This window comes from Gymnoscopelus microlampas (assembly GCF_963454915.1).
Source record: "Gymnoscopelus microlampas genome assembly, chromosome: 5".
NCBI classification, from domain to species: domain Eukaryota; kingdom Metazoa; phylum Chordata; class Actinopteri; order Myctophiformes; family Myctophidae; genus Gymnoscopelus; species Gymnoscopelus microlampas.
Window position 1 is genome coordinate 33,146,487 of NC_139942.1, and position 26,643 is coordinate 33,173,129.

At 44.8% G+C, this 26,643-nt stretch overlaps 1 protein-coding gene across 3 annotated transcripts in view; it reads left to right on the top strand.

Moving 5' to 3' along the window:
* Window positions 1-26,643, top strand: part of tns3 (tensin 3) — a 47,015-nt gene that overhangs the window by 6,059 nt on the left and 14,313 nt on the right. Inside the window, exons 2-16 of one of the 3 annotated variants that reach the window (XM_084058702.1) lie at window positions 3,011-3,181; window positions 3,485-3,535; window positions 3,804-3,926; window positions 4,088-4,152; window positions 5,792-5,875; window positions 6,824-6,936; window positions 8,447-8,507; window positions 8,695-8,770; window positions 9,439-9,568; window positions 9,843-9,908; window positions 12,318-12,419; window positions 17,834-19,057; window positions 24,480-24,637; window positions 25,241-25,373; window positions 25,700-25,786. In XM_084058702.1, the coding sequence (XP_083914828.1) occupies window positions 3,032-3,181; window positions 3,485-3,535; window positions 3,804-3,926; window positions 4,088-4,152; window positions 5,792-5,875; window positions 6,824-6,936; window positions 8,447-8,507; window positions 8,695-8,770; window positions 9,439-9,568; window positions 9,843-9,908; window positions 12,318-12,419; window positions 17,834-19,057; window positions 24,480-24,637; window positions 25,241-25,373; window positions 25,700-25,786 (2,623 nt within the window). In that variant the 5' untranslated portion in view covers window positions 3,011-3,031. The remainder of the gene's footprint in view (window positions 1-3,010; window positions 3,182-3,484; window positions 3,536-3,803; window positions 3,927-4,087; window positions 4,153-5,791; window positions 5,876-6,823; window positions 6,937-8,446; window positions 8,508-8,694; window positions 8,771-9,438; window positions 9,569-9,842; window positions 9,909-12,317; window positions 12,420-17,833; window positions 19,058-24,479; window positions 24,638-25,240; window positions 25,374-25,699; window positions 25,787-26,643) is intronic. The other 2 variants (XM_084058703.1, XM_084058704.1) reach the window with 2 other exon arrangements.

A 26,643-nucleotide genomic window follows, 5' to 3' on the forward strand; every position in this document is an offset into this window, starting at 1 on the left:
TACATTTAAGCTCAGTACATCTGAATTGTTTATAGAAATGTCATTAGGGAAAAAAGGCATATATTTTCAATAACCAGTATTTTATTTTTAATTTTTAATTTCACCTTTATTCATAGAGGTGAAACCCCATTGAGATACAAGATTATTTTACGAGGGAGCCCTGTTCAGGGTATCAGCAGTACAAAAACTCACAGCAATATATCAAACATTTACATAAAGAACTGAACATTTAAAATATTTAAATATTCCCATCTCCTCTGATAGACATTTGTTTGAATTGAAGGCAGCTCACGTGTAGGTTTCACTGTTAATATTTTGCCAATAGCAGAAAGATAAATATTCGAGTCGCTTTCATTAACATTACCTTATGACTTTGGGTCACTGAGGTTGAATGATAATGACTGTGCACGCTTCTCTCTGGTTGCAGTGCTTCCAAAACATCCAGATTCCGTCCCACACCTCCGCCCCCATAGAAACACACACAGACCTCAAGTGTTGGCTGGCCTGTTCATTCATTTCCCATTAGTCGACAGTTTTTGTTTTACTCTAAACTCTCCGGGGAAATATACTAACACCACTATCCGTTTCAACAGGCTACCGATGACCCAGCAGCCCCTACACACACACACACACACACACACACACACACACACACACACACACACACACACACACACACACACACACACACACACACACACACACACACACACACATTCAGCCCGTTTCCCCTAGTGATGACCTCCTCACACATAGGCTCTTTCATTCCTCTCTGAGGACTGGTTTAAGCCCTGGGTACACTACACGGCCCCAGGTTTACGGCTCTCTCTCTCTCTGGAGTCCTTCAAAGTGTCAGGCTGTACTAGCCTGCAGTCAATTCAGACTTTAATTAACGTTCACTCACATTCTCCACCCTAGACCGGCCACCCTTCCTAACAGTTAATCACAACAAACAATCCACGTGACCGAAGAAGGACGGAAGTTACTTTTTTTTGTGGAATTTGGGGATGTGTGTGTGTGTGTGTGTGTGTGTGTGTGTGTGTGTGTGTGTGTGTGTGTGTGTGTGTGTGTGTGTGTGTGTGTGTGTGTGTGTGTGTGTGTGTGTGTGTGTGTGTGTGTGTGTGTGTGTGTGTGTGTGTGTGTGTGTGTGTGTGTGTGTGTGTGTGTGTGTGTGTGTGTGTGTGTGTGCTTGGGCGCACATGTGTTCTGTTCATGCTTGTGCACATGAATAGAACTTTTGGATTTAAGATAGATTTTGTGTGTGTGTGTGGCATTTTTATGTTTTATTACAGGTAGGTGAACAGTGTAGACTAGAGTATTGGTTCTCAAAGTGGGGACCCCAAAGGGTCCTTGGGGGGGGGGGGGGGGGGGGTACCAGGGGGTCCCCAGCAAAAGTAGTTAACATAGCGTCACAATCATTTTAACCACTTTAACTATTATTTTATACTTGAGCTATTCAAAAATAGCAGATACAAGCTCATGCTATTTTTGAAAAATCTTAAAAATTTGTGCAAATCTTTGAATGTATATATTATTTTAAAGCGAACGTTTTTACTACTTTACTTTGCTTCTGGGGGGGTCCCTGGAACTTATCATTTTGGGGGTCCTTGACATTAAAAAGTTTGAGAACCACTGGTGCAGAGAGACAGGAGTCCAGAGAGTTGACATTATATGACACATGGCGGGGGTCAGACTCAGCCCCGGGGCCTCACAAGGAGCATATGGTCTGTCTGTGCACTGACTGGCTGAGCCACCAGGCACAAGGTTTTGATTTGATCCTATTCCATCAAACAAGCCACCAAAAGTTGAACCATAAAAGTTATGCCGATCCTTATTCACTAACTTCTACACAGTGAAAATCCTCAGTGTTTCATTCATCCATTTGTAACTGTACAGATGTCATCTCTGAGCGTGTACAAAATGTAACCAAATGGACACGGTCCATTTGGTTACAAGTTAACAGCAGGTTGTCAGGGCTCTTCCCACGTTCTCTCCAGCTCAGTGGTGCTCAGCCTGTGGGTCGGGAGTCTCGGGACCCCCAGGGGAGTCCCCACATGATTTCTTTAGGGGGGGTCCCCAGATGACAGTAAAGTGATCATTTAAAATGTTAATAGGCCTACTTAAAAAAAGATTTATGAAACGAAAAAAAAGACCATTACTGCATCAAAAGTAATCAACAAACTATACTATAAAAACTGGTCAAACATCGGTCAAATAATATAAGAAATAGGCAAACATTTAGAAATAGCTGATCTACAAGCTCACAGTGAGCTCACAGTCAGTTCAAATATGATTATTTTGGGGGGGTCCCCAGTTTACATATGATTATTTTGGGGGGTCGCGGCCTGAAAAGGTTGAGAACCACTGCTCCAGCTGACAGACAAGGCAGCGGAGGCCACATCACACATGACTGCACAACGGAACAGTCCAAACAACGCAGGAAGTTCATGGCCATGAGGTCACATGGACACACCTCTGACACGTCTCTCAGGGATTTACAACACAGCCACGCATAACTGGTTTCAACTGGAATTCTTTGAAAGTTTTTCTTTTTTCTTTCTTTTTTTTTTACACACCCCGTCCCCTTTTACATTGTCAGTCTGACAGTACCACTGTGTGTGACTACTGACTTGTTCTGAGTGTTTGGTACTGTTCAGGAGTAAGAAATGTTATTTCAAGTCAAATAGAAAAACAGACGTTTTGATGTTGTGTTGTTGTTGGCATTACAGTAGTTCGGAGACATTCAGAGCACCGGGGGATGTGTTGTGCAGATGGACTGTTGCTGTGTAAACAAAATAATCTTTATCTCTCACAATGTGGCATTGATTTCACACTCAAGATCTCCACGAATCCATGAACTTGTCACACAGCGACTGAAGCCGGGGACTTGGACTGTCAAATATTGACATGAATGACATGACATGACTATGAAGTCACTTCTTGCATTGCATATACTAGGGGTGAGGAAATTGAAGGGGCTATTTACATGTTTTACTCCTGTGTGTTTCAGCAGAAAGACTGAATTTCAAGGATGGAGGAAGGATATGAACTTGACCTGACGTACATCACTGAACGTATCATTGCTGTGTCCTTCCCCCGTGCGTGCTCCGAGGAGATCTACCTGCACAACCTGAAAGATGTCACACGAATGCTCAAGTCCAAACATGCAGACAACTACCTGGTCAGTGCCTGTCCGTGCTTTGCACGTGATATCACCTTTAAAGCCACATGTACTCTAGGACAAAGCAGATTGAGGTAGTTAAAGTGCAATCAGTATTCACGACCACAATGATAGGCTTTCAAAGAATGTTGACAAAGTATTAATCAAACAATTGTACCCTGTCCCCTCATTCTTCATGATTGATGTAAGCACATTGGTACTTGACCGTAATGTCTCAGAGTCGGTGGTAGCTTTTTTGTTATCAATCAGGAGTCATCAGAAAAACATTTCTTTATGTTTAACTGTGTTGTATATCTTCTTTAGATTATCAATCTGTCAGAGAAAAGACATGATCTCACCAGAATGAACCCCAAGGTAAGTTTGAAATGAACTGATCAAATAGTTGGATGAGTGAATCAGGACAAACCAATCATGACAAGATAAAGTCCACAAATCAATACATTTCATCCAAATCTCCTACGTCATACCTAATTCCCACACTGTTGTGATGAATATGGTCAATAGTATCTGACCAATTCTAGATAACGAACGCTATGGGATATCAGGTGACTGTGCCTGTTTGATGGACATAGGACTCGTCTTTAAATGCATAGTACATGACTAGTACATGCTGTGTTTGTAGACCCTGGACACTGGCTGGCCTGACCTACACGCTCCCCCACTGGATAAGATCTGCACTATCTGTAAGGCCATGGAGAGCTGGCTCAACGCTGACCCTCTACATGTGGTGGTCATACACTGCAGGGTGAGCATCTGCAGGTTTCACCCGTATTCTAAATTTGACCACTGAAGAGAATATCATCTCATGCATACTTATTGAAACATTTTTAAGAGTCCCTTTTTGTACAAAATAAAAATAAAAAATGTACTGCAGTAAAGTCATCTCCTCTCCTGTCTCATTATTAGGGTGGCAAAGGCAGAATCGGTGTGGTCATCTCATCCTTCGTGCATTTCACGGACGTATCTGCCAGGTAATTGCCGCCATGTCCCATGTTCTCTCAGCCTTGTCAGAATGACTCGCTCGCTTCCCTTTCTATCTAATGAGGATTTATGAGCGGTTTGTCCTGCTCAAGTGTTTGCGCCCAAGCGTATCAACAGAGATCCGCAGCATTTTTGAGAGGACACATCGTGTCGACCGCAAGCTATCTCATTACTCAACCACTACTGAACCATTTGTCACTTTTAATTCAGGGTCACAGTGAGTCAGAAAGTGAGTCAAAGAAAAGCCATTCCATTCAAAAATCAAAGGAAAACCACACAATTCAACTCATGAATCATCCCTTACAGAATTACATGAATCAGCCTAGATCCAATACTGGTTACAATAATAGCTTATGGGCACAATTGTTATTTAATTTGAAAGTACCTAAAAAAAAACTTCTCGTTAGTAGAGAAGATGTGAATTTCCTAATCTCTAAAGTCAAGAATGGTGGTGAACATTTAGAGACAAAGCTTCATGAAGACCTCCTGTACAGTCCACAAGCAAAAGGCAATGCTGGTGGACTGTACAGTGCATAGAGATGTGAATTGTATGGATTTTGTAGTTTTTCTCTCTGCCTTAGTCGTATGTGCCTGTGTAGATATGGTGTAGATCATTGGTTCTCAAAGTGGGGTCGGGGACCGCCAGGGGTCCTTGAGGGGATACCAAGGGGTCCCCAGCAAAATGTGTTGATAAAGCGTCACAATCATTTCAACCCCTTTACCCCTTTTATACTTTGGGCTATTCAAAAATAGCAGATCTACAAGCTCATAGCGCGGCACCGAGTGCCGCCCTATGAGCTTGTAGATCTGCTATTTTTGAAAAATCGTGAAAATGTATGCAAATCTTTGAATATATATATATTTAAAGCAAACATTTGTAACTCAAATCTTTGCTTTTCGGGGTCCCTGGAACAACATATTTTGAGATGGGGGTCCACGGCCAAATACATATCATTTTGGGGGTCCTTGACATGAAAAAGTTTGAGAACCACTGGTGTAGATCCTACCTGCACACATACTGTAGGCCCAATATGATTGGGAACACGCATCACACATGTGATAGGAATACACATCGGCCAAGGCTACCCATTTCACCCCCTTCCCCTGTGTTTTGTGTCCGGCCGAGGGAGGTTAAACACAGGGTTACAGGGTCGCGGCAGGTAAGGCGAGACAAAAAGATAGAGTAGATAAAGAGGTAGAGGAAGAGATAGACGAAACAAAGAGACTGATTTACACTGGAATGGATGATAAAGAGAGAGAATGGAAGAGAGAAGAGAGAGGGAGACCTCTGCTGAAAAGGCTGCAGCGGCTGTTGGTTTTAGTATTGTCGGAATAGCAGCGCTGTGTACACACTCCGTCCTCCTCTCCCCCCTCTGTGTTTACTTAAGGTTGGCATTGTCTTCCTCTCTGCTGGAATCCCGTGTCTCTCTCCGCTTACTTTCCCTCCCGTTGCTTCCCTCTCGGCACACGTGTGTGCGCGTGTGCGCGTTCCGCATGTGTCTGAGTTTGCCCTAATATATGTTAGGGGTAACGCCGTTCAATTACAGAGGAGCCGAGCGCCTCGTAATCTCCCCGTTGAGTCATAATTGCCACGAGTGCTTAATGTGTTTCTCCCTGGATCTCTCAAAGTGCTGATCAGGCGTTGGATCGCTTCGCCATGAGGAAGTACTACGATGACAAGGTGTCGGCCCTGATGACGCCGTCTCAGAAACGGTAAGACCCTAAACACGAGCACGCCCTTTTTACGTTAGCGCCACGGGGGGAAAAGTACCACGGCACCGCAAAATAAAGTCCCACGCTACGATTATCTACGTGTCGAATGACAGGAGTTCTGCTAATCTGTCCTCAATACCTTAGTTTCCTGGCCCCCCATATTCATCCCATACTCCACCTGAACCAATACCACAGTCATTGCGTGTATTGGAGTCGTTTGCCTATTTTTCCACTGAAAAGGCCTCTAGTAGACCAGCCATTGTTGATAATAAATGGGATCCCATGGTAATCCTATCCCCTTGCATCACTGTGAATCACTATGACTCACACTGAGTGAGGGCTCTTTATGTACAATGACTGTGGGCCAGAGGGTCAAGCTGTTGCTTCACATTTCTTGTGACTGCAGTAATTTGGGAGCCAATGCATCCCAACACGCTGTTAATTTAACTCTAGAAAGTACTTAGTTAAGCTCAAGAGTTAAATTAACACTCGGGACCCTCACATGTCCATTTTTGAGTTTAAGCCCTATTTTATACTTTGTCACGCAATGCTGTCATGCGGCCAAAATAGCCAATCTACAAGCACACAATGTGTCACGATGTGATGCATTGCGAGCTTATATAAGTTCATATATGGGAAAACTTTTGAAAATAATTTAGAATGTTTTCACCTATGACAAGCATGGTGGTTGAAAGCGGTACAATTTTCACAGCGCACATCTGGGAAAGAAGCATTTTTTTCTATTAAAGGTTATATTATGGTACGTATCATATTGTCAGTGCTGGCATCAGCAGCCAAACATGTTGAGCTCAGGGGGTCTGATCAGCTGTTGAGCAGCTATTAGGAGTCCTACAAGTGAGAAGCGCAAGGTCATGTTTTGTCCTGAACCCTGGGAAATGGGAATCATTTTAGTGGTTGTTGACGTCCATCTGTGTTCTTGTCTCTCAGATACGTGTGGATTCTCAACAGTCTCCTGAGTGGATCAATGAAGATCAATGCCTCACCCTTGTTCCTCCACTGCATCATTCTTCACGGGATCCCAAACTTCGACGTCACTGGAGGTTAAACTCATGTTGTTTACAAGTGTATATACGGCGCTGCTGCGACGACACCAATGAAAATGCAATTACTGGCACCGCGAAGAGTGTAGACATCTAGACAAAACCACATGAGTAGGAGCAATAAAAGAAATATAGGCTTATCTGCATTGTGTGATTGCGAGGCTTTGAAGATAACTCTCTTGCTCTCTCTCACACACACACACACACACACACACACACACACACACACACACACACACACACACACACACACACACACACACACACACACACACACACACACACACACACACACACACACACACACACACACACACACACACACATCATACTCACTACACACACATACTATATACAGACACTTTCATAAACAAAACTCCAGAGAAGAACTGCTTTGTGGTGTCTCAATAAACCCAAGCCAATCCCCACCCATGTTTCCATATAAACGGTCTTTTTTTGCTCATTTCAACTGAGGCAGCAAAGGACTTTCTCACAACAGAAGCTAATCACCTGTCTGTGAACAGTATCATGTGAGAAGCTGCACAGTACACATAGACCTCTTGTGTACATGAGAGGCCGGCTGAGGACAGAAAAAGTCCCCGGAGAAAATCTGAGCTCCACAAACATGATAATGTTGGGTCGTGTTTCACTATACTCCTAGTATCTTCTGTAGTGTCTGTCCACAAAGGGCTGAGATGACAGATTGATCTGTCTCCGATGGTGAAGAGTTTCACTGCACTTCTTCAGTGCATGTAAACATTGTAGAATGATGTAACAAAAAAAGTACCCAAGCGGCGACTGAATCGTTTAACCCATTAAGACCGGGAACGCATCTGTGTGTCACTTTTAGATTTCTTTGGCTACTCAAAAATAGCAGATCTACAAGCTCATAGAGCGGCACCGAGTGCCACGCTATGAGCTTGTAGATCTACTATTTTTGAAAAATCTTGAAAATGTGTGCAAATCCTGGAATATATATCTTTAAAGCGAACGTTTGTAAAATATTTAGTTCCAGGGACCCCCAGAAGCAAAGATTTGAGTTTCAAAAATACTCATAGCGCTGCACTCTGTGCCGCGCTATGTGCTTGTAGATCTGCTATTTTTGAATAGCCCAAATAAATAAAAAAATGACACTCGGCTGCGTTCCCGGTCTTAAAGGGTTGAAAAACAACTTCTATTAATATCTTAAACCGTAAGCAGCATGAGCCATAGAGAGCCATATACTCCCCAAAGGGAATTTGTTAGGCCGGACGGGTTTTGCAATATGTTTTTAAAGTTGTGCAATGTTGTTTTAAAGCCGTGCAATGTGATGTTTTAAAAGTTTTTGCTAACAACAACTTGAATGTGTACATAATGATTACTAGCATGCGGTTGACTGTGTCACATCACATGTCTGTTAAATGCAGTAACACTGAGCGGTGGACAATACTAGTTTATTATATTGTATATCATATCATATTGTGCCTTAACAAAGTAACATGAGGATTATACCTCTCTTTCAATCCAACAGTATGTCGCCCATACCTAAAAGTCTACCAGGGAATGCAGCAAGTGTATTCATCAGGAGTTTAGTAAGTATTCTACAAAAACAAAACAGAATTATTGATCACCCCTCCCCCACACAAATGGCATACATCAGTTTTGACATGACATAGCTTTGACAGCAATTGGCCGTTCTGTGTGAGTGATGGCTGTGTTATCTCACCACCGTGATGAGTGATCAGTGCAGATAACCCCTGGTTTCCTGTTTTGTTGCAGTCACATTGGTCCAGGCCACAGAAACAGGGTATGCATCACCCTGGAACCTGCCCAGCTGCTAAAAGGGGACATCATGGTAGGAAACATTCAGTCACCTCGTCTATTGTGACCAGACCACCACATGAAAATAAATAAATGAATAAAAATCTCCAAGCAACCCCCAATAGCAGTGGTGGAAAAAGTACTCAAATGTTTTACTTAAGTAAAAGTATCAATACTGCAATGTAGAAGTACCAGTTACAAGTAAAAGTCCAGAATTAAAAATTGACTTGAGTAAAAGTACAAAAGTATTAGAATCAAAATGTACTTAAAGTACCAAAAGTAAAAGTACTAAAATGTTTGAAAATAGCACATCTACAAGCTCGCGACGCATTGTGAGCTTGTAGATCGGCTATTTTCAAATAGCCTATATGTTTAAAGTAGGGCTAAAGTGGTTAATGTATGTTTTATAAAGTAATAATGTATATCTGCAAAGTCACTAGTAACTAAAGTTTTCAAATAATTGTAGTGGAGTACAGGTACAATATTTGCCTCTTGAGATGTAGTGGAGTAGAAGTAAAAGTATAGACAATTGGAAAGACTCCAGTAAAGTAAAAGTGCCTCAATTTCGTACTTAAGAATTTCATGGTACTGTAGGAAACATTCAATCGCCTCGTCTATAGTGACCACCACATAAAAATAAATAAATAAACACAAGTCTCCAAGCAAACCCCCAATAGTGATTGTTATTGAATGTTTCCACAGGTGAAATGCTACCACAAGAGTGAGCTGACGTCAGAGCGCGAGGTGGTTTTCCGGCTGCAGTTCCACACGGGTGCAGTGCAGGGCTACAACCTGATGTTTGAGAAGGAGGACATGGAGACCGCCAACAAAGGTATATAGACCTGGAAGGAAGAAACTCCCCGGGAAAACAGGTCTCAACGCGCCGTACCGTTTACAGCAGCGTGTGTCTGCCCCGCGCTTGCATAGCTCTCAGTCTGGACCTCATTATAGGGCTTGGCACTTTGGAGACCAGCACCCCCCCCCCCCTCCCCCCCTTGATGTGTAATGTATAATGATGCAGTCGGGAGGGAATCTCGGCGTGCAGACGACCACGTACATCTTTAATATCTCACTCATGGCATTCCTGTGTGTTGACATTCCACCAGATCCCAGGTTTCCGGATTATGGGAAAGTGGAGCTGGTCTTCTCAGAGGGCCCGGAGAAAATCCCAGGTATTTTTTAACGTTTTAACTGGTTTTAACCTCTCTCTTTCCAACAAAAAAAAAAGTGACCATTGGACAGATAAAGTGAAAACCAGATGCGCGGTGGCTTTCACCACACAGAGTCATTCCTTCATATCTCCGCACACACACACACACACACACACACACACACACACACACACACACACACACACACACACACACACACACACACAGTCTCCCCCCTGTGGGGCTCAGAGGCAGCACATGCTGTGCTGCTTTACCTCTTCTGTCAGCACACACTTCACACTACATTTCCTCCCGTCTGCAGCATTCCACATCCTCCTCACAGCAGGGGGTCGGGGTGGGGGTTGGGGGATGGTGTGTTTGTATGTGTGTGTGTGTGTGTGTGTGTGTGTGTGTGTGTGTGTGTGTGTGTGTGTGTGTGTGTGTGTGTGTGTGTGTGTGTGTGTGTGTGTGTGCTTGTAGTATAGTAGAATTTGAGGAATAGACGTTGTGAGGACCATTTTCCTGGTCCTCGCAAGAAAAATGGTTGTTTTATGGTTGATTTTTTGTTTAGAGATATGTTTACAATTAGAAAAAATACTCAGGTTGGGGTTAGGATTAGGATTAGACATTTAGAGGTTAGGTTTAGGGGTCGGGTTGTAGATTTTTCCCATTTTATACTTAGTTGTGCGGCGATGGCACACGCCTAAAATAGCCGATCTACAAGCTCACAACGTGTCGCAGCGCGACACGTTGTGAGCTTGTAGATCTGCGATTTTACGGCTTTAGACTTGCGGTTAAAAATGCCCCAAAGAAATCATAAATCAATCATAAAATCGGCTTCCTAAAATGTTGATGTCCTCACAAGTATAGTAATACAAACGTGTGTGTGTGTGTGTGTGTGTGTGTGTGTGTGTGTGTGTGTGTGAACAACGTTGGCATGGTTAACCATTTAAACCCCATATACCTCGTTGACAGGGGCCCCCCCCCAAAGGGTCTATACTTTGTCCTCTCCTTTTTTTCCCTCTACACCAAATCTCTTACCCGAAAGTAGCTGATCTACAAGCTCACAACATGTCGCACCGCCATGCATTATGAGCTTGTACATCTGTTGTTTGCACAGAATGTTCACCGAATATGACATGCCCAGAACAGGGATGCTAGCGTTCATGTGGTTAACAAACGACAGGGTAAATGGTGAAGTAAAGAAACTTTATATGTGTTATCTGGCTTACCTAAAATGGTACTTTCCTTTAACTCTCAAGTGCTACTACTGTACATTGACAATGTGAATCTGACGCAACATTTTACTCAAGCTCTGCGCATATTCCAAGCAAAAATATCCGAATACTCATTCCAAAGTAATAAGCCAGTAAATCAAATCCAGGCTCTTTGTGGTGCGATTGTTATCTCCACAGAGAGGGTGAATACGTCAAGTTGCGTACGTGTGAGGTAGTTTTGTTCTTATTGGTGAAGATTATAAAGATTAATGTCCATTTAAAGACAGGCCTACAGTAAACTGCCTGCTTGCCATGCGTTGCCAAAATAGTTAACCTATAAACTGCTTCATAATAACAATGTTGGTGTGAGAGATTCACAGACAGACTAATCATTGTACATGCACATATCATCAACTACACAATGCACTGAGGTCTTGTCTCCGCAAGGAAACAAAAGTGAATGTCATAAGAGAATGTGAAACTTGATGATTTATGCGTGTAAAAAGGAAAGATTGTGTTTTCCCATAAACATTCCTTGCTACGCCAACATTGTTTTTATGACGCTGTTTTGTTCATAGAGGTGAAACATTAATAAAGATCATTATGTCCATTTAGCCAAAGGGGACAACAACCCCAGACAGTCCCTCCCACACGACACTAGCCAAAACACCCACAATAGCCAGAAGCAGATCGACATGGGAGCATAGTGAAAGTGGATACACTTCTCGCCAGCTCCACAGCACACGTGACGTGGCTGTGCCATTTAAAATGATCAAATTAAGCATCCGAATATTGAAATGATGTTTGAATAGCAACCTGTTGAACAAGCATCTTAATATGAATATTTTATTGCAATATACAAAAGACATTTTTTTATTTACTATATCAGTACTTTGTGCGCACTGTTTTCCAATAGAGAGGCAAAGTCTATACCCTAAAAATATTGTATTTATCCACTTTCAACCTGTGTCTGTCATTATAAGCAAACATTAAGAAAAACACTTTTACCCCCACACATTTTCAATAACAGTGAAAATAGCCGGCCTACAACCTTGCAGCGCGTCAGAATGCAACGTGTTGTGAGCTTGCAGATTGGCTACTTCCTCTATGATTACAGGTGTGCCTTGAGATTTTGACCTGACCCATTGGTGTGTCAACCATGGGCACAAAACGTTTGAAACTGCTGATCTAATGTGTGTGTGGTTTGTTGCAGGTGCAGAGAGGTGGCAGAATGGAGCCGATGTGATAGTGGACTATAACACAGCCGATCCTCTGACCCGATGGGATTCCTATCAGAACCTCTGTGATGGGGAAGGTACAGGCTACATGCTGTGTTATTCACTGTGTTACTCACAATGTATCTATCTATAACACGTGTGCCTCATTGACCAATGCTCACGTGGCGGCCATGTTGCTCTCATGTCATACTCCGGGTTCGAAAGTGTGACACAGAGATGAAGGCAGGTCCGTCGGGTGGACATAGACAGACACTGGAGTTGTTTGATCTGTCTCTGTTTGTGTCTGTATCTTCTTCTTCTGTCTGTATGTCTCCGTCTCGTCTCTCTTTCTCACACACTCAAACACACACAAAAACACACCGTCTGTCGCTGTGTAGCTTATACAGTAGAACCACCATATTTTGGTGTCCTCAAAGAAAATATCTGATCTGCAAGCCCACAATGCTTCACGATGCAAGCTTGGCCCTTTGAAAATAGAGCCAACTGGTTGATAGTAGTGGTTTTGTCACCTACTTTGGTCAACTTGCCTCCATAGCATTGCGCGACCACTGCATGACGACAGTAACAAGCAAATGCTTTGGCCTACTTCATTATGTTATATTTTTAGTCAAAGACTGTTCGTTTCTCATGACGGGGACTTGTACTCTCAGGGAGGATAGCAGGAACCTTGATTCGTCACGTGATATAGGAGAAGCTCCTCCCACAGGATCGTTGTGGCAAGGACAGCCATTTCCAATTTGTTCTATGTTTGATAAACAACAGCACTGGTGCATAGTGAACGATAGAGTGAGAGAGAGAGGGATAAAGAGAGAAAGGGGAAGTGTGTGTGTGTGTGTGTGTGTGTGTGTGTGTGTGTGTGTGTGTGTGTGTGTGTGTGTGTGTGTGTGTGTGTGTGTGTGTGTGTGTGTGTGTGTGTGTGTGTGTGTGTGTGTGTGTGTGTGTGTGTGTGTGTGTGTGTGTGTGTGTGTGTGTGTGTGTGTGTGTGTGTGTGCGCGCGCGCGCGCAAGAAAGAGTGGGTAGTTCCCCAGATATTTTGTTTTGTTGTTGTATGTAATGAATGGCCTTGCATTAACCATCCCCCCCTACCCCTACAAACACACACACACACTACTCTCTCACTAAAGCCTGCAAATAGACACGAACACTCCAGCAGATATGGCACACATTCACACACTGCCTTTTACACACAGTCACCCTGTCTGTCAGGGCGTCCCATCCTAGCTGTGGTCGCTGCACTCCCAAATCTCTCCGCTCGGCCGCGGAATTCACAACAACCTCCCAGAATAGCGCTACGCGGTGGTGACATTAAAACACAGATCCACCCATTCCCAGTGTTCACTGAGCGCTTTTACGACTCCATTTCACAAAACTCATCATGAAAATGAGCCGCTTGCCCTTTTTCATTTTTAATTGCCCGAGACGGTATTATAGGGTTTAATGCACATTTACAGGCGCAATACTGAAAGAAACGAAAACGACTGAGATTGAGACGAATCCATCAAAGGAACCCGACGGCATCGATGATAAAAGGACAACTCTCTATTTCTTTTTATTTCTTCTTTTCGCCCTTTGTTCTCATGCATTTATGTGGGATATTTACGGTCTTGTTTTCTCGTGTAAACGCTAGATTTCAGAGGGGGAAGACTGGGAGCTCTGGTGGAATTCTACATCTACTTACCAGGCCCCTGTTCAGCCCCAGCGTCCCTCTGTGGAGCTGTCACTCAGTGGCGCCTCAAAGGGGCGGAAGTCTAAACACAAGTTGCCACTGCAGTGCTAAAGGCTGTGGAAAGATAACTTCATTTACTTCAGCATCAGTCACCAGCGTGTGTAACTGTCCCCGTGTGGGAGTTTAGGCTTGATTCCTAATCCAGACTTTAGACCAGTGGTTCTCAAAACTTTTTAATGTCAAGGACCCCCGAATTGACACTTATTAGCCCGCGGACCCCCATTTGAAAAGATATGCCAGGGACCCCCACAAGAGAAGATGTTTACGGCTCTAGCAGTGATTCTCAACCTAATTTCAAGGACCCCCCCAGTTTGACATGCATTAGGCCACGGACCCCCATTTAATGGCATTTATATCTCTGGGACCCCAATTCATAAAATCAATGTTAATTTAACTCTGAGAGTGTACAAATGGAACCTAATGGACCCTAACGGGTCCATTTGTACACTCTCAGAGTTACAGACCCATAAGGGTCTACTGTATTTGGTTCCTAACTATCCATCAATTAGCTGGGGACCTCCTGAAACTCCCTCAAGGACCCCTGGGAGTCCCCGGACCCCACTTTGAGAACCATGGCTTTAGACATATTGATTGTGGATAAAGGTAAAGGGTAAAATGTTGACCACTTGAACCCTATAGCAATCTGAATCTGGGGGGCGAACAACGAACATTCAGTGAAAATAGCCAATCAACAAGCTCCACAATAAGATCGGATGCAGAGGGAAATGCTAGCGGACCGAGCACGGAGCCCTGGGGGACCCCGGCCAACTAAGTATATATAGGGTTTAAGTGGTTAAAGGCTTTACTTGTGAAAACGAAACACATAATGGGGTGTCAGTGAAGCATGGCTGGCCGTGTCTCAATGAAGTGACCCCCCCTCTAGACCCTCTCTATTCATTTATACTCGTTGAATGGTCTCTAATGAAACGGCTTTCTGCCTCGATTGTGCATTTCTCTCTGTGCGCTTCCAGTGAGTCATAGCGGACCCCGTGTATCGCAGGGCCAGTTGGATTAATGAGGAATGTTCCCCAGGGGGGCCGGTCTGCTGTACCAGCGGAAGCACACACAGAAGCCATGGGCTGAGGAAAGCATGGATGATCATTAAGCTTGTGACTCACAGTTCTGGCATACGAGAAAAACTGTTTGGATTGTACCGTCCTCCATGCTGTGGTATTGGCAGGAGATTTGGGCATTCACTAATCCCAAAAAACAGTGAAAGGTCGTTTGATGAAGGCTATATTTAAACTGCGCGTTTTTGTGGGTGATTTATTCAGTCATTGGTTAAGAAGACAATTGAATTTAAAAGTGCTGGATAAGCCCAGTTTATTTATACTTTGTCGTATGACCGCTGCTCACGGAGAAGAACAGATTTTCAACAGGGTCCGTACAACGAAGTATAAATTAGACTTTAACCATCCTCTGGGAAACAAAAAACTGCTGAAACAATTGTTGAACCCCATCATTGATGTTAGTGCACATCTGTTTCCATGCTGGTGTTGTGCACGAGGTTGGCAGGCATGTAATTTCATGATACCCACGAGAGAGAGAGGAAAACAACCTGGTCGAACCGCGTTTCATAAAAATGGCCCAGGGCTACAAGTAGAAGGCAGAATCGCTCTAATTAAAAAGTGTCTTTACAGTGTGAAAGAGTCTGGAGTAGAGGAATGTTGTTTTCATCCTCTGATCCTCTCTTGGCCTTTCATTCCCTCCTGTTTCCCTCTTTCCATCCCCTGACAGGGGTAGTCCCCTGATACACTGCAAGAGGTCGGGTTACAGCTCTGGGGCCCGCCCCCAGCCCTAAGCCCCACCCCACTTGTTTACATTCCTCTGCCCATATTTGGAGAACCCCCCTCCCACACCCAGCCTTGTGAGGAGTGCAAACATTCTCACCTTCTTACTGCTGGGAGAGAGAGTAAAGCAGGGTCAATTCATGCAAACTATTTCAGATTGACTTGACCCTGACGGGGGCTGTCTGTCTAAAAGCCACATGGCACTTAACTTCCTCATGTGACTGTACATCATCTTCTCCTCCTCCTCCTCCTCCTCCTCATCTCTTGTTTTGCTGAAGACTAGTTGTCTTGTGGACTTACCTGGCAGGGAAGACGAAGGTAAGGGCTATGGCTGGCTGCAAATTTCTTTCTTCAAGGAGACAGTCAGGGGGGCCGTGAGGGGGAAACGAGTGAGGGGGAGGGGAGAGGACTGATAGAGGCGGGAGGTTGACAAGGGAGAGGGTTGGAGAGACAGAGAGAGAGAGAGATAGGAAGGAAAAGAAGGAAGGCTGTAGAGAAGAGGAGACATCTGTCTGTAGAAGTGTTAGCACCTTGCCAGGAGGAATGTTGTAAGAGGGATTTGTTGGAATACTCCTGGGGGATCTGTCCTGTCCTTCGTGGGTCACACTTGGGAGGGCCCCCACGAGCCAGAGCTGTACACGGCCGGATGTGTGTGTTCCCCCAGCTAACAGCGTGCTGGTGTGAGTGAGAGCAGAGGGGGCAACAACCAGCGGCATAGGAGGAGGAGGGAGTTTTTTTTTATCATGCGTGTCTGGTATTCGGATCCTCCAGTCATGGTTTGACTGAAAGGCAAGTACTTAGCGTTGGTGGAATCACAAGGGTCATGTTCCAGCTCTCTTTTGTTGAGGCACAGGGGAGAGTGACAGTGAAAGCAACAGCATTTCTTACTCAAGCCAGAGTTATACTTGGTTGCACGTCGTGTCACGCACCCTAAAACAGCAGATCTGCAAGCTCACAGTGCATTACAGCATGACACACTGTGAGCTTTGTAGAGCTGCTGTTTGTGGTGCGCAACACCGGCGCCCAACTAAGTATAAATCAGTTGGCACGGCTCTTTGCTTTGCACTTTGAGTGCAAGCAAAGAGCATGCCCTTTATTCAGTGCCTTTATTTCATGTAAGTAGATCTGGGTTTTTTTACCCAATCTTTAGAGACTCCTGTGCAGTGATTGATTGCACGGTGCGCTGAACCTCACCGACCTGCACCATTTATTTATTTATTTTATTATCTCGCCTCGGGGGGGATGAAGGAGGCTGTTTAGACATATGCTGGAGGTCAAGGGGGCGACGGAGGGAGCAGTGTGGCTTAATCACAGCAGGGTGAGGAATGCAGAGGTCAAACGCCGAAGACCAGTGGCCCTCTGACTCTCAGAATGGCATACGCATGGCTCTCTGTCTGACTTATGTAACCTAGAACATGAGGTGCACCTTTTGTCTGCTGCACACCACTACAGACAGCACCAGCACCTTGCCAGGTGGGAGAGATCGAGAGGTGCTCAGGGCAAGATGCCCAGTTTGAAATGGAGTATTGTCCAGAGTGTCCATTTTTACACTCTCAGGGTTAAATTAGTAGTGGTGACATCACTGACATCACTTCCTCCTCATTTCAATTAGTAACGAGGTAGATAATGTTATCTCTGTTTGTTACTTCATATCTAATCTGAAATGTCTGTCATTATGTCTGTTTTCAGCAGTGGTGTGTATGTGTGTGTGTCTGTGTATGTGTGTATTATGTCTACATGTTTCTGTGTATTAATGCCGAGTCACTTGTCTGTAAATGAGGCTGTGTTGCCGTCCTGTTTGTAGGTTAACATACCTGTGTGTTTGAACGTAGATTGTAGTTGTGCAGTGTTTTGTTTGTGTTTGTCTCTGTGTGTGTGTGTGTGTGTGTGTGTGCGTGTGTGAAAAGGTGTTTTTGTGTGTATGTGTGTCCATACCGGCTGACCGTATGAAGCGCTGCATCTCTTGTCATTGCAGTGCCACATTCTCATGGTCTAACCCAGGACAAAGTCCCCACTGCCAACAAGAGGAGCCCTAACGGAGGAGTGTCCACACTGGGTCGAGGGGCGCGCACCACCTCCACCACCTCTAGCCCCGATCACAGTGACCACGCGCTCTCCGCCAGCAGTGACTCAGGCCTCTCCAGCACTTCTCTGTGGGCAGACAGACCGGCGCCCACCACCACCACCACCAACACCACCACCACCACCACCATCACCAGGCCCAACCAGGGGCCCAGCCGCCAGGAGAAGGCCCAGCTTAAGCGCCTCCTGAGCGGCTTTGGTCTTGAGGACGCCTCCCTGGAGGAGATGGAGGATCAGGGCACGGGGCCGGGCGTTCGGAGGTTAGTGCCCGCCCAAGTGCACGTCAACGGGGACCCCCGTCCCAAGGAGAGGGAAACGGACATCCTGGACGACGAGGTCATGACGGGTCATGACCTGCACAGCGTGGACAGCCTGGGGACATTGTCGTCCTCCTGCCACAAGAGCAGTCAGAACTCCCTGCTGTCGGACGGTTTTGGGAGTCCCGGCGTAGAGGAGCAGCAGCAACCGGCGAATCATCACCAGCATCACCTCCTCCACCACCCCGCCCCGGCCACCATGGAAGACTACGAGAGGGCCTACACCGAGACTAGACGGGGCTGCCTCGGCCCCCGGAGCAACTCCGTGGCCTCCTCCACCCCCAGCAGCACTTCATTGCCCAAGCAGCAGGTGTACAGACAGGGCAGCTATTCAACGCACACCTGGGTCCGCCAGCAGCAGATGGTGGCCGCCCAACAGTTCGCCTACATGCCCGAGGAGGGCGACGAAACGGAGAGGTACCCGGGGGGCAAGCAAACGAGCAGCCCGCCCAAGGGCCCGGGCCTCCCCGCAGAGCCACAGCAGCGCCCCGCCGCCCGGGAGACCCCGGAAGCCCAGAGAAAAGCGGCGCCTCTCGGCGAGCAGCTGGCCGCTAACGGCAACAACAAGCGGGACGAGGAGTTCAAATCCCTGACGGTGGACATCGACAACTCCATCGACCAGCTCAACCAGCTGATCATGGACCTGGATCCCACCTTCGTGCCGGTTCCCAGCCGCGCCGGCTCCGTCAAGAGGAACGGCGCGTCGCACGTGAACGGTTCGGCCGCCAAATGCTCCAACGGCGTCAATCACAGACTGAACGATAACAGTACGGCCGCCCTGCAAAACACACAGCAGCCAGGTAAGATAGACAGATAGACGTCTGGGTGTGGTGGTGGTGGTGGTGGTTGTGTGGTGTCCTGTGTGGGAAGTGTAATAAGTAAAGGTTATGTGATGATAAGATGCCATGAAGTGTGGTTTCAATGGAATTGGTGGTGTCAATTAGCTTGGTGGTAAGGTCTTGTTACTGTGATTTGTGCTGTTGGCTACTAAAAATGATATAATTGTTTACTAATAATAACACATTTATGTAGTATTATCAAACTACGGTCAGTTCTTCTGTCTTCACCTCCGATGACTCACAGCATGAACTCTTCTCTTTCCTCTGAGTAAGTACAGAGTTAACTTCACCAAAGCACGCCTTCGCTCTGTCTCCCTCTCCCACCTGGCGAGTGTTTAGTTGGGCTGAAATAGCAGGGTTGCTGCCAGGTTTTTCAGATGTTTTCAGCATGTTTCTGAGGAAAAGAGCGCCGTTGAGGCTTGTCTGTCTCCAGCTATCTGGTTCGGGGGATAAGTGCAGTACATGAAGGGAAGCGAGAGCAGCAGATGTCTCATCAGCCTTTCTGAACGCTGCTCTCTTATTGCTTGATGTATTTAAGAAGAACACAGGAATACTGCTGATGTGGTGAATTTTGTGTTTGTTGTCATGTGGTATTTATTAACCACGTACTGTTGACAGGGGTCCCCCAGGGGTCTATACTTAAAGGGGCGGCAGCGGCTCGGGAGGTAGAGCGGCCGCTTGGGAAACGAAAGGTTTCCAGTTCGATTCCCGGGCTCCCCCGAAGTTAGTGTAGAAGTGTGTCCCTGAGCAATACACTGAACCCTGAATTGCTTCCGATGAGCTGGTTGGTGCCTTGAATGGTTTCCTCCGCTGGGTGAATGTAAAGCGCTTTGGATAAAAGTGCACGAATGCACCGTTTACTTGGTCCCCTCCCCTTTTCCCCTCTACACACCAAATATCTTTGCTGAAAATAGCTGATTTACAAGATCACACGCGCTTGTAGATTTTCACCGAATGTTCTGCAATTTTCGCTGAATGTTCACCTGTTATGACATGCCCAGAATAGGGACTCTATGGTTCATTTGGTTAAGAAGAACACAGTAATACTGCTGATGTGTTTTTGTTGTTGTTTTGTCTGTGGTTTTTCATTCTGGAACTGGTACATCTTTTGGTATAGGCCTACTTCTCATCAACATGTTAATAGAAAAACAGTTTTTTCATTTTTTCATTGGGGCGTTTTCACTTAATGTTATGTGCGTTCCCTCCCTCCCTTTTCTTTTCTTTTTTTTCTGCATTTGACATACATTTGGTAGCCTCCATAATATTGTATTTTTCCAAGAGTAAAAATAATATTTCACCAATGCTTAAAGGCTGTTCTTTTTATCCAGTGTGCACTCTTATTGGAAAGTGCAAGTTGTCACCAATATTGTTAGAGTTCTGATTGTGTCATTGTGTTTTTTTTGTTTTATTTGTCGTGCTGATGGATGAAATGACACCATATAACCATATAACAGGCAAATGACGGTTATCAGTAGCCAACCAAGTTATATCCACTTGTATCTGAGTTACCTTGTTCAAGAGCACTAGCCATGGTTTTGAAAAGCTGTGCTAAGGAATTCAAGGAATGTTTGTTGCCTTCCTTTAACAGTTGGTCTCCTTCTAGCAATAAGCTTTCCCAGAAGTTGCTCTTATGGAGGATTAAGAAGTTTCACAATCGTATTTCAGTAGTTACACTATAAAGGTAACTTTATCCATGTCATTGTTTACACATGAGGTAATCTTGATGGCTATCTTTTTTTCCCATGATACTACAGACATCCATTATTATGGTCTTTTTTAGGATTACAACAAGCTTGGCGCGGGTTTACATGTTAAGACTTCATTGGGCAATGTAGACTCAAATATAGTTGGCACGGTGGCACTCGACTGCATGTTCCTCCATTTTGTTTTTACCTGGAGCTTAGTAAGGTAGAGCAGAGAGAGCGAGAGAGATCTATCTGATGGATGTCAGTGGTGTGTGAATCACACACTTCAATAATGTACCTGAGCTTGCCTGGGGGGGAGGGGGCATGAAGAATACAGGGAGGGGTGAGGAATTTCCAACAGAGGAACAAGCGTGCCCCGAGGCAAAGCATTTTCCGTCCGATTCCAAAGGCGTAGCTACCTGTCTGTGCATATCAACGACACAGAAAGAGCCATTCCAAGAAACAAGCGCTGGAGGCCGTGATGTGCCTCCAATGTGGGGATAGCTGGTTTTGTTTTTAGCAGTAGGTTTAGTAAAGTTGAATGTGTTACTGTCATACTGTGTAGATAATTGTGTCCCAGGCTCATTCTGCCTGATTGTGTCACATGCGGCAATTCTGGTGTACGAGACAAGTGATTTATAAGATGGGTGACGGGTTTTGAATTTATGGATGATACATCAGCGCTAAACAGATGTACGTTTATCTTGGCACCTGCCGTTGCTTTGCGGTGAATGTTGGCTCCTACAGCATTGTAACTCCATACAGTAATCAAGCCTACTTATTGGTTGTGTTGCTTTGTTACATACCGGTACTTCACTGTACCTTGGCGATGTGTTGCCAAACATACAACTTGGATTCCTGACTCATTATTGTGTCATATTTTTTCATTCAGTTCTGCTTGTCAACCAGTATGCTTCAAATTAGTGACTGTTGTATGTTTGTTTGAAGCCCTTTAAAAGGCCCTTAGTGCAGTTGGCAAATGAAGAAAGGGATGATTGAGGGAGAGGATTTATGTTGTGTCAGCGATCTGAGAACTATAGGGTTGATAAATAGCAGCATAGAGATGGAAGATGGTGAACCCCAGAGGTGCCAAAAGGGGCTCACAAGCTGTGGCTCTCCAGAGGGATTCAGAGAGTGACATTTTCTATTTAATGCTTTTTAATTATATTCTTATTTTGCTATAACTCTTTCGTCCCTATATTGGCCTTCTATCTTATCATTTCACTCCCTTCTTGAACATGCAGATAGCATGATAGTTGTTGATGATTTTGTTTAGTTTGTTTGCACTTTGACTCAGGATTTGATGTGAGTTTACTGAGAACTGTGAGCTATTTGAATGGACTCGTTTTATTTTTTACAAGAGGTGTATGTTGCTGTGGGCTACTGTATGTGTATGGTGCTTTTCCACTACATGGTACCAGGTCAACTTGACTCTACTCGCCTTTTTTGGTTTTCGATTCGGTTCCATTCGGTACCTGGTAACTTTTTTGTATCGTTTTCATCAAAGTTCCAAGTGAACTGAGGTAATACCAAAAGGTGATGTGAAAACACTACTGATTGGTCAGAGATAATGATCACTAGACTGATTGCATCACTGCGTCTCGACAGACTCCTGTATGGAAGCTCCTTAAACAAACATTTAAGCTAGCTGTTATAAATGTGAAATGAATGACCACTGAGCAACTGTATAGCCTATTTCTCATTTAAAATGTTATCAGAAACTACTACAGGTAGCTACAGTATATAATATCCAGACCGCATACATCCTGTCCTGGAGAGTCTGATTTCAGGAAAAATCAGACTCAAGACTTAAGATTCCTGTTACAGATGCCAGTTACATACTGTCAACTATGAAGGAATGAGTTTTCGATCAGAATCTGTCCTGACACTTTCCACAACCCATGAAGTTCTGTGATTGTTTTTTGTTTCTATTATAACCAGAACTATAGCCAGAACTGCCCCTGAAGTGTTAAAAAGAAATCTGCTTTTGGATCAGCTTTTTGGAAGATTTTGAAAGTATAAGTTCTGAGTTGTGGGTTCCCAGAACTCAGGGTTAGTACTACCGTATGTCCTGAGCGGTGTCCAAATTTGGTTCTGAGAACTGAGCCGTAGTGTGTGGGAAACAAATCCACAACCCATGAAACACGTACCGCAGCATTGGCAGGTTCACTTTGTTCTTGTAGTTGAAAAGAGCCAATAGTTACACAGTTTATATAGATGAGATGTGACAGAGGTGAGTAGTTAGAGTCATTAGGAGTGTTCCGCTGTCTCTCATCTTATAATGACAGGGCCATTCAGAGTCATGCCTCCTCAATGAACTCAACAAGTCCCTGGATGTCCTGCTCACACCTCCCTCCCACCCACACACACACACACACAAAAGACACACGCTGGGCCTCACGCACGCACACAAACTCACTTGTTATCAGTCTGCTGCATGCATGCCGAGCCACTCTAACGCACATTTGCACGTTCCACAAACTGACGATGATGAATTAAAACATAATATAAAGTCAAAGTAGTCTGGTTGCATGGCATGCAAAAACACAGGCAGTTTTGCCATCCGTCCAACCATGCAGACAATGTGTGGCTAATGATCCCGCGCATTAACACCTCCGGTCCATTAGCATTCCTCAAGCCTGAGAGGGCAGGGTCTCTCTGGGAGGGCTCAAATTAACACCCTGGTGCCGAGTGGCAGCGTTCTACACTGTCACAACACGGACCCCCCCCATCAGCCCCCCTCCCCTCACCCCTCCACACCCCACCTAGCCCCTCAGCATTCCCCAGCTGTCCTCTCAAAACATCAACAGCACTGCAGGCTAGTGGTGGGAATTGCAGTTCATTTCAGTGTTCGAATCATTTCGTTCTCGTTCACTAAAAAAAGATGATTTGTTCATTGTTCACGTTTAGCAATTCCGGTTCCGGCCTTCTCGCGTAGAGGAACATCTCTCTTTAGCCAGTCAAAATGTTGCATTTTCCACCGACTGGCTGAACCTCACGTCACCCGGCATTTCATAATGGAATGGAACATGAACGACTCGAGGTCCGAGGAATTTACCGAATTCGTTCATGTTCGTACAGGCCGGAACCGGAATGTTCACCCAAAAGACCGAATGATTTCAAGTGCATCGTTCATGAACGCCACAACACTACTGCAGGCACAGGCTCCGTGAGCGAATACTTCTGAAATGAATGCGAGGCGAGGAAAAAATAAAGTCAGATCTTCACTTCTCTCTAATTCAGTTACAATGCGTTTGATCTTCAATGCTGGTTCAGAATCTAGTAAAAAAATGCTCCCACAGTGCGGGTTTGACCTTTGATGACATATTTGATCGTGGGAGTATGCTGTCCAATTCTCCATCTTTATTCTAGCGTGTTATTTCTAGGCTACTAATTCAGAGAACGGCAAATCTGAATGTTCTGTCTTTATCGTTTTTACCTGTCTTTCTCTTAGGTGCTTTAGTTCATCTCTTTACTTGGGGATTGGTAACTAATATTCAGTAATCATCTTAACAAGCTTGAATAACCCACTCCTCGACCCTGTGTTTGTGTGTGTGTGCGTGTGTGTGTGTGTGTGTGTGTGTGTGTGTGTGTGTGTGTGTGTGTGTGTGTGTGTGTGTGTGTGTGTGTGTGTGTGTGTGTGTGTGTGTGTGTGTGTGTGTGTGTGTGTGTGTGTGTGTGTTTGTGCGCGCGTCCAGCTGTCCAGTCCGGTGAGGTACGAGGGGACGGCATACGGAGTCTGAGTCGCCAGGGCAGCACCATCTCAGACCACCCAGGATTCTGCAGCTCGGGATGGGGCGGCACGGAGGAATACAGGGGTGCACGGACGTACTCTCCCTGCGTACCTCAATCTCAGGTTGGCCTGTGTGTTTGTGTGTGTGGGAGAGAGAGACATGTAGCATGTCTCTCGTGGTTGTATAGTTACGTTTACTGTTGTCCAACCTTATATTTAATCGCTGCATGCTGGTGGTGTCAAACTTGTTTATAATGTATCGTATGGTCTCCTATATCAGTGGTTCTCAACCTTTTCAGGCCCGAGACCCCCCAAAATAATCATATTTGAACTGGGGACCCCCCATTTTGTTTGACTTCGTTCCACAAATAAATATTGTGAAAATAGTTGCGGGGCGTTGTGAGCTTGTAGATCGGCTATTTTCACCATTTTGGCCTCTTTCTTATATTATTTGACAATTTGGCCAATGTTTTATAGTACAGTTTGTTCATTACTTTTGATGCAGTATTTGGTATTTTTCTTTTCTTGAGGTATTAAAAGGGTCTTAAAAGTCCTTAAATCCTTCACTATCATCTAGGAACCCTCCCAAAATCATGTAGGGGGGTCCCGACCAACAGGTTGAGAACCACTGACTGTCCTATATGGTGGTGGATGTTTCATGTGTTTTTGCACGCATGTTTTGCCCATATTCATGTGTGTGTGTGTGTGTGTGTGTGTGTTTTGCAGCATGGCATGCTGTACAGGAGTGACAGTGTTGACTATCGGGCCCAGGGCCCAGACATGGACAGTGGCGTTGAAGCTGGGAGTGACATGGCCCCGCCCACTCCTGCTTTCCCAATCTCACCCCCGACACCGTATGGTAAAATATGTTTCACTATGTATAATGCGCATCATGTAAACGGGCTGTTCCTATAGACGAATCCACAGACGCGCTGCCTGTAGCTGCCTGTTAGGCGGCCATTGCTGCGGTGTCGCGTCCGCGGAGCGTTGACACCGCAGCAATGGCTGCGCGCAGGGCAGCGCTCCGTGGATTCGTGTATATCCGTGCACATGGACTAAGCATGTGTCCGCCCAACTGGCTTTGTTGTGTGCAAATGGAATGTTTTTGTCCATTGTGATGCGTTTGACCATATGTTTGTCTGCCATTCTTGCCTCACTTTTATGTATGTATTTATTTATTTTCAGTGAAAAATATGTCCGAATTTACACACCTGATGAGGCAAACTCCATCTCCCAGCATGCAGTCCTTTGGAGGCTACAGATCAGAACATGGTATGGTCATAATTATGTCTTTGAGTAGAAAGGCAAGGCATGTTTATTTGTGTAGAGCATTTCAACGACGAGGCAATTTAAAGTGCTACACAAAGCATTAAGAAGAAACAAAATTATAAAAGGACATTTCAATACAATTAAATATACTTATTAAAGGGTTAAGAGAATAGTAAATAATATGTTTAAATGAAACAGAATCAAATTGCAATGCACCACAAGAATCATAAACCTCAGTAAAAGGCAGCGGAAAACATAAAAGTCTTGGATTTAAAACAACAGAGTTGTAGCAGAACCTGCAGTTTTCTGGGAGTTTGTTCCAGATATGTGGTGAATCAAAACCGAACGCAGCTTCTCCACGTTTAGAGTCTTCTAGACTCTGGGGACATAAAGCCGACTTGTCGACGTGGGAGGTCTGGATGGTTCATGATCTTAGCACAAGATCAGAAATGTATTTTGGCCCTAAACCGTTCGATCATTTATAAACCAACTGTATTCTTTTGAAATCAATTCTTTGACAGACATGGAGCCAGTGTAAAGAGCTGAGAACTGGCGTGATAATGGTCCATGTTAACCCATTAAGACCTGAGGCGATTCTTAAAAATTTCTAAATCCTAACAGTTTTTTGGAAAAAAATCTAAAAATATTTTTTTCACTATTTTTTTTCTGTGCCGTGCTATGAGCTTGTAGATCTGCTATTTTTGAATAGCCAAAGAAATCTAAAGTGACACAGATGCGTTCCAGGTCTTAAGCACTCGAGCAGCAGCATTCTGATTCAACTGCAGCTCTCTGATCTTTTTGTTGTGTATGTAAAGACAGTGTTACTGTTGTCAAGTTTCTGAAGATGAATGCATGGACAA